The sequence below is a fragment of the Pundamilia nyererei genome, unplaced genomic scaffold (genome assembly GCF_000239375.1).
Source record: "Pundamilia nyererei isolate P.nyererei 1_Seehausen unplaced genomic scaffold, PunNye1.0 scaffold00026, whole genome shotgun sequence".
Lineage (NCBI taxonomy): Eukaryota > Metazoa > Chordata > Actinopteri > Cichliformes > Cichlidae > Pundamilia > Pundamilia nyererei.
In genome coordinates this window covers 3,962,958-3,975,248 of record NW_005187427.1, presented here as the reverse complement: position 1 = coordinate 3,975,248, position 12,291 = coordinate 3,962,958, and the positions used below count along the sequence as shown (strand labels likewise).

Sequence of the window (12,291 nt, the reverse complement as noted above, 5' to 3'; positions counted from 1 at the left end):
GGCACTGTCCATGGTGCTGAAAACCAGCAGTTTTAAATATCAGAGCTGAAGACAATGTTGTGCCATCTGCAGGATTTGGCAGTTAAAATCTCAAGGGTAATGACAAAGATGCTGATACATTCACATATGGAGCTACTGCGCACATGCACACTGACTCAGTAACATCAATAAACTGTAAAAAGATTATTATGAGAATTATGATTGTGGCGATGGCGGATATCCTGACTTGTAGGCGGGTGTTATGTGATCGGGAAGTCATTCCAGAAATTGGATTTAAGGGTCAAAACACACGTGAGAAACTCTACCTCTCTAAAGTCCAGCTTTATAGAGACGAGTTGCCATCATGAATGTTAAAATGAGCAAATATTTTTCATGGACCAGTAAAATGCCTCAGCTTGTACCTTTGATATGTTTGCATTTTACACAGCGTGCCAACTTTTGAAAAAAGCTATTGAAAAAAACTGAATCTTTTTGGTTTGTGTGACCTGAATAAAAACATTTCATGATTCTTATGTAAATGTTTTTGCACATCCCTACGTCATGTGAGGTCATGCAGAGAGAATCACCTGTCAGAGAGAGGGTTGTCTGAAAGCAGAAGAGAAGCTTCATCTAAGAAGATGAGATGACATAGAGGAATGAGTTAGATGTAGAAGGAATAAAAATCCATAAACAACAGATTAAAGGAAATTACACTGCTAGGAAGGAGCCTAAGGTTTCAACAAATACCACAAAGCACTAAAGAAAAAATAAACATGACTGAACACGAGTCATATAAATGAAATCAGGCTTTTAAAAAAGGAAAAAGAAAAGGTCACAAAGCAACATCAACATTAATTGAAACCTTGTAGTTTTTGCTGGTTGTTGAGAATTTTTCGAATCTCCATCAGCCAGGCAACTTTGACCTCCACCGTGGGAGCCTAATAGAGACACAGAGTGAAAATAACACACTACTAAGACACTGAAAAGTCTTTTCAGTTACACTTAAAATAGAAAAAAAGAGCATCACATACCTGAACTATGTACACCACTTCTCTGCTGCTATACCAGATTTCAAATTTTTTCACATCTCCTTTCACATTTTCCGTGATTCCCACTGCACTCATCTACAGACAGAGAGAAAAACCGTAAATTGGAAACAAAGTGTTTGAGTCGCCTGATAATGTGAGAGAGTTTTTCGTGTTATTACTCTGAGGCACGATTTGAAGCTGTAGAAGGGCGTCCTGTCGTGGTTGTCCTCGTCTCTGCGCTTGCAGAAGAGCAGGGCGTGCTCGTAGAGGAAGAGGTGCCTCTGCATGGGTTTGAATCTGGCCAGCTCTTTCATTCGCACCGCTGCCCTTTTATGGCTGATCCACACGCTAAAGCTGCCTTGCATCACGACACGACCCAGATGGCTGAGATCACCCTGTGTCATGGAGACAGACAGATGGATACACTCAAGACTCAAATCTGCAGCTTGCCAGCAAAGTAATATACTGAAGGTTTTTCCACACGCACAATCTATTCTCATCACAACCAGTAAGAAAGATTTTGTGCTTTGCTCTAATAAGATTAAGTGTGATGAAAGGTCATAAATCTGCGAACCAGTAATGTGATTGTGTGTCTGCTGTTTTATTTGTTGATTTGACTGGCTGGTACCTGATATCCGGTGATGGCTATTTGATGCATGGAGTCATTGACAGACTTCAACAGCTCCAGCATGGAGTCCAGAGCCTCCTGGAGTTCACAGCGGTATCGCTCCTCTGTGCAGTGCTTTAAAAGCTCCTGAACAAGGACAGGCACACAGCATGACATGTCAGTGGATCTTACTTTATCTAATCTGGTCTGCCTTGATGTCTGTCCACTTAAATGGCTTTATGCACATGTAAATCATTGTCAGCCTGTCTGTGACTCTGCAAATTGAATAAATGTTTCCAACCTGTTGCTGTCGATTAGTCTCTGTGCCTTTTCAAATTGTGCGTGTCCACAAAAGTCATTTTTATTTGTCTGCATCTCTGTTTCTGTTGAAATAACCTTGTCTCTCTGTGCCAGCGTCATTTTGTCCATGCGTCAATTCAGACAAAAGCAATTACTGTATGGACGGCTCGTCCACATGAGATATTACTGCTATTAAAAAAAAGCACAGCAAAAATAATAATTACCGCTAATAGAAAGAAAAAAAAAACAGAGGTCAGGACAAGAACCGCAGGCTCACAGAGCTCAGTCTTCTATCAATACTCCCTCTTGCAGCTCAAAGTTCAACGCACAGACATTTTCAATTATGAAACATGTTTGTTTTCCTGACCTACTTTGCTGTAGCCAATAACATTAGAAGCACTTTTTTTCTGGTGATGAGTTGATACACTTTGCGCTGTATGAGGGTGCTGTTACATTTTATGGCCTGGATGATGAATGTCTGAGAAGATTTTGGTACATGACTTACCAAGTAATACACAATAACATAGTGGATGAAAGCAAATATTAACATTTTCACCACCAGAGTATTTATTTGAGCTTCTGAGGGACTCATGAATCAGTAATCATTCAAGATCTCCCTGAATATTTTTGTTCTATGAATACAGATGCACACTGTAAATCATGAGAAAGTTAGGATTTTTTAACACAATTGCATGTTGTAAAAACATTGATTGCTGTAATATTTTGTGACTGGCAGGGGTCGTGCTAAGTTGACGGTAAAAACCCCCAGAAAATAGTGAAAATAGTGAAAGATCATGTATTGCATGTACTGTTCATTTGTAATACAATATCTGATTTGAAGCTTTAGTAGCTATGTTAGTAGCATACTGATCTTTATTAGGTATATGAAAGTTTTTTGTTATCAGCAGTTGTAATTAGAGCTGACCTATACAGAGACCGATATTTGATGAACATCAGTATTATAAAAATCTGCTATTATGATATTTCTCCAGACACACGACACACAAAGTGCGAACAGATTTCTCTGATATTTGTCATATGTATTGATTTACTCATAACACGGTTTAAGTGTGTTCCGGTGTCTCGTTTTTATAAATGTCAATAGCAATAAATCAGCAAATAGCTAATATCGAAAATATCGGATACGTCAGTCGGGCTATTAATGAAATTATACGTCAAAATTTACATTTCTTTATTATACATTGAACACAGACTAAGAATTATTCATTTCAGTGAGTGACCTGCATTACTAATAAATTTTTATAGCTCAAATGTAGAAAACCTTGAGCAGCAGCTGGTACTTGGTGAGGCGTTGGACTGGTTTCAAGAGGTAAGAGTCCAGACCTAACTTGTGATCAAGCTTCTTCTGGCACTCCTGCAGAAAGAAAGAACAGGACACAGAGACAGAGAGATCAAAATTAGTGCTGTCAGCGTTAATCTCGTTAAAATGACGTTAACTCCATAACCGCATTAACGCGGATCACCCCGTGCGAGGGGCTGCACAGTGCTAGCGCGTTAACGAGCTAACCGCGCTGACGCTATGCAGCCCTAGCACGGGGCTAGCCGCGTTAACATCATTTTAATGACATTAACGCTACAGCACAAAATCCATTCTGAACAAAAACTGTGCCATAACTACAAAGTGAAAGTGAGTGCATCGTGTTAAACGTGTGCAACTACCTGAAAGAACAGCGAATCAGCACACTGTCTCCAGAGCAACTCGGAGCGAGGCTTGTTTTGGCAGTAACGCTCGTACACCTGGAACTTTTCCTTCTGCTCACACACAAATGTACATTTAAACCTATTATGTTATATCACACGTAAAGTCCTCGTGTTTTTCATCACATCTTCCCTCACCCTTTTCAGAAAGCAAGCCCCCACGCTCTCTGGTGTCTCCAGGCAACTCTGCAGATCTTGGAGGAAGATCCTGCAAGGAGAAACCAAGAGGAACATAAAAGGAAATTGGATCAGCATGAAAAGACAGAAAGGGACAGGAACAGCTTGTGAGCTCTGTGTGTTTGTGTGTGCGGCTTGCCTGCTGTGGAACTGGTAAATCTCTGGCATGTTGCCGAAAAGAACGTCCTTCTGGCTGCGCAAAGCTACAGGAAGAAGATTAGCCACAGAGGGGTCCTCCATTTCTGCCCTGTAACCCTGATAATTGCAGGGGCGAGAGGTAGTCAAGGGAGAGGAGAGATGGTAATGCAAGCCAAAGAAAAGGAGAAAGTTTTAATTAAAAAAGTCAAGAAATACAAAATGACAAAACAAGTCTGGAAACCCTGTCATCTGATGACCACTCCGTGGATACTCTGGCCAAGACTTGTTCTTCTGTGCCCTGGTTAATGTTGACGTTGATGAAGACAAACTAGAAAAGCTAACAAACAACTAAATCATAACCAGGTAATAGCCAGTGGTTTCAAGATTGCCCAAGATTTCAAGATATTCCCTCCTCATGCTGTCAGTGTTACCCAGACTAAAAATTAAATCTAGAAAGCCCCTGTACCTAAAATACTGCCCATTACTATTCTGTATACAGATATGTATATCTATAAAAATTATGAAATATCCAACAAACCAAACAATACCATCAAATGATCTAAACTAACTCACCAGAAGGACGGAGAGCAGTTCATCCACATAGATCCTCTCTGTAGCTATCAGTTCCTTCATAATATGGCTAAAAAGAGTGAACGTAAACATAAACAGACAAAAAAACAATGTAAAACTACTGTGTAAGCTCTGACACTCGCACAGGAAGAAGCTGAAAGGCTCCTAAACGGATCACACACATACACCTAAAACAACTAGCAACATTAGAGTCACAATTAACATTTAAGACTGTACCGTGTGACCTGCTCTGGGTTGTCCTCTGCCTCTGAATCAGTTTCAGGGTTGGGTCCATATAGACAGCTGCGGTTGCCTTGGTAATCATGCATCACCTCGATCTGACGAAACACATACATATCACGTCAGCTTAAACTTTCTGTGGGAAAGTGAGTAAAATTACGCGTTTTAAACACGTGATAAACAGAGAGTCTGCAGATCTGTTGCCAAAGTTGCCCTTTCTCATAGAGCACACAGCAGTGAGACACACTCCTGCTACTGGAAATATTATTCTGGTGCATGCTGGGAGATTAAAAATAGTTTAATGTCGCATGCCCATTGGGTAATGTCTACTAAGTTCAAGTTTTCTCCTGCAGTGAAAGAGAAAACACACACACACACACGTATATGTGTACATATATATAGACACACACCTTGGGTTGGCTGTTGTTCCTTCTTGCAGCCCTCTTGCCGGGAAGCAGATCAAATGAGAACTTGGAGTTCAAAACATTAAAGTCTACACCTGTGGAGGATATCGCACATATAAGAAAGAACAAAAAGGAAATGCTGGCAAAAGAGCAACAGCTCAAGACCTTTAGAGCGCAGTCAAGAACAAAGCTTGGTTAAACTGTTGAATGCAAGAGGGACATGGAGGTAGGATAGGGAGATAACTGTGCCCAAGAACATCCTACTCAACAACAGACATGAACCTCTTCAATGCTCAAAATATCTCCTGTGCTTTATCATACTTTCTACTGCAAAACAGGAAGAAACCCCATTAGGATTGAATTGTTGAGTATGTGTTAAGAAGAATGCAATGGAAGATGTTCTACCATGTTTGGGGGAGAAAAGGGGTGACTTGCAACGCTGGAAAGTCTGGTCCGGTTCTGGCCGAGGGGCCACCAGCTGTATGGGTCGGACCTGCACGTCCGCCAGCTTCCTCAGACACTGCTCCCTGTTTCTGATCATGCACTGCATTGAGTTCAGCTTCTCTGTCACCATGGAAATCTGGGACTGGACAGACACAGAGCTACTATAGTAAACAACAGTGGTGTCAAATATATGTGTGTTTGTGTCAGCGGTTTTAGGTTACCTGTAGCTGCGGGGTGAGTATGGCTTGAAATTCAAAGCTGAGAGTATCCTGGCTGTTTTTCATGGCTGATGGCGCCCTCTCCTGGTGGCAGCTGAGGTACTGCAATGCTTCCTGAGCTCCTTCTCTGGTTTGGAACTTGTCCACCATCTGGCTGGCCAGTAGATAGGCGCCCTCGTCGCACCAGCGAAGGGCCTGCTCACAAAAGACTGCTAAATACAAGACCGATTCCATGGCAACACTTTGTGCTACAAGAAAGGTGAATGATTGCTAACAGAGCAAATATTTGCTTCAGTCAACAACTGACTTGCAGATGAGAGACTTTTCTTTGTCAAATGTTTCTCTAGGACAGAAGAGCCTAGAGATTTATAGATTTATAGACAACTATAAATAGAGGCATATTTGTGATTTGGGGCTGTATAAATAAAAATGACCTGATTTTCATTAATGGCAAGAAAAAGATTCACAAGTAGATCATTCAGTCAAAAATGCACAATCATCAGTGTATTAATTTTGCTGTTTTCATTTAAGTTTGTATGCACAGATCTTTGCATTTCTGCACATGTGAGAGTGGCCTGTGAACATTTTTACCTCCTCAAGGCAGCCCAGCAGGTCTCGTGTTCGAGTGAGTGAGGCCCTCTTGGTGCGTATGGCGATGGTGATGACATCACAGTAATGTCGCAGCTCATTGCAGCGCTGGATGATGAGCGCCAGGGCGTAGTGGTGGTTTGCAGCCAACTGGTGACCGTGTAGAATCAACACCTGGGCACGAGCCATCTCCTCCTGATTCAAGGAGAGACAGAGGTTTGAGGTTTTAATGACGAAAAGGTCAGACAAGAACGAACCTGAACAACATGCAAACTCCATCAGTACAAATTATAAGAAAAGCCTGCTAAAAGCCATAAATGTGTTATGTTGGTTTTGTTATGTTTTGGTGAGTTTTGTTGTGCATCTAGTTTCTCCTTCCTCCTGTGTTCCCCTGTCTTTGTCAGACTTGGTGTTAGTTTTCATGTCTTAATGTTAATTATTTAGTTTTTAGCTTATTCCTGTTTAACTCTAAAGGTTATTTCCATCATATAATCGTCTCCCCAACCCTCATAGTTTCTAATTGCTGTGGACTGTTTCCACCTGTGTCTCATCATTCTCACCTATATATAGTTATGCTTTTCCCTCCTGTCCTTTTCAAACCATCTATGGCACTCCTGTCTTTCTAAATCTCATTTTTTCATGGTGGACTTTGTCTAGTTTTGAACAGAAATATAAAAGGATTGCATTTTCTTGATTTGTTTGTCTCTGGGTCCTGCATACGGGTCCTCTCTACACCACGCTATGTGTGGAAGAGTAATTAAAATCCCACTTTGACCCGCTCTGTGTGCGGAGGTCTCTTGCTACTAGTTTTCTGCTAGCAGAATGCCTTTGCAAGTGCTTGGAGAGATATGACGTCATATTTGCTGGAGTTCATAGCTGTTTTTTGGCCAGAACACAAATTGCACTTTACCAACACAACATTGAGAGTTCTCATGATGGTTTGAAGAAAGTGCATATAGCTGAAGTTTAGAAGAATCTGTGGGATGCTAGGTTGTGCACCAAAGCGAATTGGTTTTGATAGCCAGTGGCCAGAATAGACTTCATGGGTATATAACCCAGTTACAGATATCACTGAAATGACTCGGCCTGCTGATCTCCCTGCCTCAGGCTTCCTATGTGTCCACATGGAAGGGAAGGTAGATTTGTCTGGTATTGTGTGTTTGCTTGTGTGGGTGATTGCTGCTGCTCTCGCTGCCTGCAGGCATTCAATATATGAGCATTGAAGGGCAGGAGGAATGCTCTCTTTGCCTTTGGGCTTTCCACATATTCTCCTTCAGCAGTAATCTGCTGAAGGAGAATAAATCCTATTTTGGATAAACAGATATACATTTTGGCCCACTTGCTAAATTTCTTCAAGTCACATGTGAGATGTTAATTGTGTGTGTGCATGTGTGTCACCTGAGCACGTTTGTCCAGTGTATCCAGGTCTTTGAGTAACTGTTCTGTCTGAACCACTGTGTTCCCCAAAGAGGCAATCTCCTTCTCCTGGGCAGAGAGCCGCTCCAGGACCTCCTCCATCTACACACACGATACCAAATACAAAACAGTGTGACTCTGATCATGAACTACTACGACTCGTGAAAAGACATCGGCACCACTTATCACACCTGCTGGAAACTACTTTCATAGTGTAGCAGCTGGAGGTACTGCTGCAGCTTCAGGTGGTGTTTCTCAAAGAAGCCATCGAATGCCTCCTCCATGTCTCCGAGCTGTGCCAGGAGCCTAAAACACACAGGCCGCATGACACAACTGTCTACTAAAAGAACGATTTAATAACATTAGAAAAGGGTATTAAACTAAGAGTGTGTCTTTCATACTCAAGCCGAGCTTCACTTATCCTCTGATGGTTTACCTCTTAACAGTGTCCATGTCTGCTTGTATTTCCCTCTCCTCCTCTGCATCTCTTTTAGAAGCTTTGACAGTTTCCAGGTTTGACAGCAGGAGGCGTCCTTCTTTCAGCACATTCCTGATATCATCCTAGATCAGTACAAAATTGATGCAAAAAAAAAAGAGAGAGAGAATGATTAAGTACAGAAAGTGACAGATACAGTGTGGGTGAGCAGAGAGAGGCAGGAAATGATTGGGAGCAAAACACCACCTTCATCTGTCGGTATCGGTGTGTGTGGGAGTGCAGCAAGAATTCGATGGCGTTAGCCTCATCAGGAAGTTCGGTGTCTGACAGCTCTGATCCGAAGCTCTGGAGCAGCTGGGCAATCTCTTTAACTGTCACTGCAAACGTCTCGATGGACTGCAGGATTACACATTTTCACCCAAACCAAAAAAAGAAGAAGAAAAAAAAACACAGAAATAAATTATTTGTATTTCAGTTTTTTGATGGTTCTCAAAATTAGGCATATAAATATGTGGAAAAACTAAGTACACCTAATGATTCAGGAGCTTGTTGAACAACCTTTAGCAGCAATAACTTGAAGTTTTTTATACGACTTTATCAACTCCCACATTTTGGTCCACTCTTTGAGGTTTGCAGGAATTTGTTTTTGCACAGCTCTCTTAAGGTTTCTCTGAGCATTGCAATGTCTGATCTTGGGGTGAATTTGCTAAGACTCATCTCCTGGGAAGGGTGTAGCATAGTGTTTACAACCACTTACATGCTCCTTTTATAAGAGTCGATTAATTGCCAATTATCAATTAATCAAGTGCATTTGTTTAGTGGTACGCGGATTGTACTTAACCTTTTAACTCCAAAGGAAGCACTAAACGTGTACTTAGTTTGTAACATGACTGTATATGAAAACTTTCTGTTTCACATGAGTATATAATACAAAAGAATTAAACATAAAGTAAAAGATCAAAAATGAAGGCTTAGAATATTTATAAAGACACATTTTTACATTCCCAGAACAAGCTATCATGGCCTGTTAAATTTAGCAGCATAGACAGTTGTCCTGGATACTAACAGAATTAGCATGACAGAAAACATGCCTAGATAAAGTGGATTATCTAGTATCTGAAGTGCGTACTGTTCGGAGGACGACCCAGTCGCTTTGGCAGAACTGCACTTTTGCAGTGAAGTCTGTTGTCAAGTGATTTTCATCAATGTAGCGCAGCAGGTCGCCAACAGAACGCAGCATCACCACCTAGAAAACACAAACGCGAGGCAACCGGCTGTTACCTGACCAGTGTTGCACTGCAGCTGGCATTTTAAAAGGTGACAAAATGAAATATACATGCACAGGAGTGCTCTAGTTTTTAACCCCTTCTCTCACCGGCATCTTTAACAGAAAGTCATCCTGACTGAAGCGAAAGCCCAGGTCGGTGCTCGATGATGGACTCGGCGCAGAGCTTAACAAACTGCTGGGGTTGAGCACCAGGATCAAATGTAGATTGCCTGGAAATGAGGTCTGAAAGAAGAAACGATATCATTCCCTCAATTTATCAGTCATTCAAAGAAATGATTGGTATGTTAAATGTTTGTGAAATAAAGGTAAGCATTATTTAGCACAAGCGATATTTTTCCCATGTTGTTCATGCTGCTGTGGTTATGTGTCCTGCTAAGGGGGCTCACCCCACAGATTGACAACACCAGAATTAAAGAAAAAACTTGCTGCAACATGTCCAAATGCAATATCTAATATGCGAAAAGGCCCTCTTCATGTACAAGCACAGCAGTCAATTTCTGGTAGCTACTTGAGTTGGGCCAATGTAATTAACTACTACTAGGTGGACTAATTGGTTTCTAATGAAGTCTAAAACAGTCTTATTCAGAAATGTGAACAAACTCTAATTCATGGGACAGAAAAAACAACAGCCTAACAATGTGGTAACTGTGGACTGCAGTGTGAGAGGGTTGAAAAAAGTCAGACGAGTCATTCAGAGTCACTGACAGCTGGGTGTTGTTTGTCATGGAGTCTAGCAAAGCTCAACACAGCCTCAGCATCCCTCTGTGTCAATCTGGGGAGTCTTTCAGCCTCTGCAGCACTTCAGAAGGTCTGACGGTCAGCTTCTCTGGCTCACTCTGCTCTATGGTCACTCTTCTCTCTTTTTCACATCACCTGTCCACATCTCTCCTCTCACACCACAGACTGTAAACAGCATCCGCTTGACAAACTCAAAGAATGCCACACCTTCTGTTGCCACTGAAGTATTACTTTTTCCACATGCTGCAAGGTTAGTCATCAAGCATGTTTACTCTTTCTTCATAAGCCTGCCAGTGTTTCCATTTATCCAGTTTCCCTCTCCTGTGTGCAGGCTCAGATAACATGAGGCTGAGGAGTTAATAAAAATGGAGAAGACTTCTATATATAATGTAAGTCTCTTTCAAATCTGAGAAACCTGGAGGGAAGCTTATCTGTGTCTCATGATGCATTATTTTCACTTGCTCATCTACTGACGTGTGCAGTGTAATCTAATACACAAGCAGAACCTCAAGGATGCCTCATTAGTTTTTTTTTTTTTTTAAAGCGCATTAAAAGCCATCAAGTCTGTTATCAACTATAGCTGTGGAGCTTTTTTTGGACACCAAATACCCAGACTGATACTCTGCGCACACTACAAATGTCCCAGGTAAATAATCACCCAACTGCACACAGTCCCTCTTGATATTTACTAAAACAGCAGCCATGATGGAGGTAACTTGATAGCTGCAGACTTGTAGGCACATCTGCACCAAACAACTGCACAGAGATTTGTGTGAGTACTTTAAATACACAGGTTTCAAAATGTGTTACATAAAGCTGCATAACTTGATCCCTCTGTGTGTGCAGACTGCAGAGCCAGAGCTGATACAGCCTCTTGTTGTTCTGTACCTGCAGCTACAGCCCAAACATTTGTCATTGGCCTGTCCTGGTCCCCGACACAGGCTCTTTAACACTCAACTGCCGTCCAACCGCGACCCCTTTTCTTAGGCGTGTTAAATATGTAATGCGGTGCGAACACATCCCAGCCTCTGTGTCGCAGCACCTAGCAGCCTTAAGAAAAGCTCGTCTATATCTCCGCTGCAGCATCCTCATTCTCGCCACCCCGTTTAAAGCCTCCCACCTCCCGGCGGATCTTACCGCGGCCCGGCGCAGACGGGGGAACCCCCGTAGCGGGTTGGACTCGGCCATGGCTTTTTAGCGCTTCCTTGTTCTGCCCTGTCCTCACTGGTACCCGGAAAGTCCGCAGCGGGACGTGGTGTCGGGGACGAGCAGCCGCAGAGATGGCACGGTAACCTCCACTGCAGTGTCCGGATAGGCAGAGCGGCGCGCACCTCAGCAGATGCACTTCTGCTCTGGACCAGGATGGTGGGGTGTGCTTCACCTGACGTCAAAGCAAAAGGAAGTTGGCCGCTTTACACTTACACAAGTCTACATTATCATCATTATTCCTGTGACCAGACGAAATTACAATTAAATCACTCGACTTACTGTTCGGAGACTGACAAACTCTGCACAATAATATTATATTTGTATTATAATTTATTAGCTTTAAATCTCACATCGCTGACACTGATCGTAAGTCATAAGATACCGGAAGATTATCTATGAAACAGGTGTACAAAAAATAAATAAAAAAATAAATAACATTGAAAGCTGTATGGAAATATGCCACTGGTCCCGCTAGATGGCGCTTGAAACTCAGGATACGATGAGTCACCTGCGGACCACCTTTTGGCATCAGAAGCACGTGAACATGAGGAAGCAGAGGCATTAGTGAAATCTAGGGGCAGCACAGCTGAAGATAGAGGTGTCACTTTAAGAGGCGTATAACACTGAATTAATGAATGCATGTATGATATTTATTTATTGACATGGTATGAGGGAGGAAAGATTAACTTAATGACAAGTAAAGATGGAAAAATATCCAAATATCGATAGTATTGTTACAAACACTGGCATCAGTATCTTTGTTTCTATCTTCAAAGTCCAGTATTTATCCTA

The 12,291-nt window shown here is 42.0% G+C and overlaps 1 protein-coding gene across 3 annotated transcripts in view; it reads right to left on the bottom strand.

Moving 5' to 3' along the window:
• mcf2b (MCF.2 cell line derived transforming sequence b) overlaps positions 1–11,645 on the bottom strand; it is an 18,409-nt gene extending 6,764 nt beyond the window's left edge. For all 3 annotated transcript variants that reach the window (XM_013909469.1, XM_005727841.2, XM_013909470.1), the window contains exons 1-22: positions 11,428–11,645; positions 9,640–9,774; positions 9,394–9,510; positions 8,511–8,660; positions 8,265–8,389; positions 8,020–8,134; positions 7,811–7,930; positions 6,416–6,607; positions 5,828–6,019; positions 5,568–5,748; positions 5,169–5,257; positions 4,756–4,856; positions 4,522–4,588; positions 3,950–4,065; positions 3,772–3,841; positions 3,595–3,687; positions 3,197–3,289; positions 1,636–1,761; positions 1,187–1,402; positions 1,011–1,103; positions 842–917; positions 567–609 (exon numbers count right to left, since the gene is read on the bottom strand). In XM_013909469.1, coding sequence (XP_013764923.1) covers positions 567–609; positions 842–917; positions 1,011–1,103; positions 1,187–1,402; positions 1,636–1,761; positions 3,197–3,289; positions 3,595–3,687; positions 3,772–3,841; positions 3,950–4,065; positions 4,522–4,588; positions 4,756–4,856; positions 5,169–5,257; positions 5,568–5,748; positions 5,828–6,019; positions 6,416–6,607; positions 7,811–7,930; positions 8,020–8,134; positions 8,265–8,389; positions 8,511–8,660; positions 9,394–9,510; positions 9,640–9,774; positions 11,428–11,478 — 2,561 coding nt within the window. In that variant the 5' untranslated portion in view covers positions 11,479–11,645. The remainder of the gene's footprint in view (positions 1–566; positions 610–841; positions 918–1,010; positions 1,104–1,186; positions 1,403–1,635; positions 1,762–3,196; positions 3,290–3,594; positions 3,688–3,771; positions 3,842–3,949; positions 4,066–4,521; positions 4,589–4,755; positions 4,857–5,168; positions 5,258–5,567; positions 5,749–5,827; positions 6,020–6,415; positions 6,608–7,810; positions 7,931–8,019; positions 8,135–8,264; positions 8,390–8,510; positions 8,661–9,393; positions 9,511–9,639; positions 9,775–11,427) is intronic.
• Between the last annotated feature and the right edge of the window lie 646 nt (positions 11,646–12,291).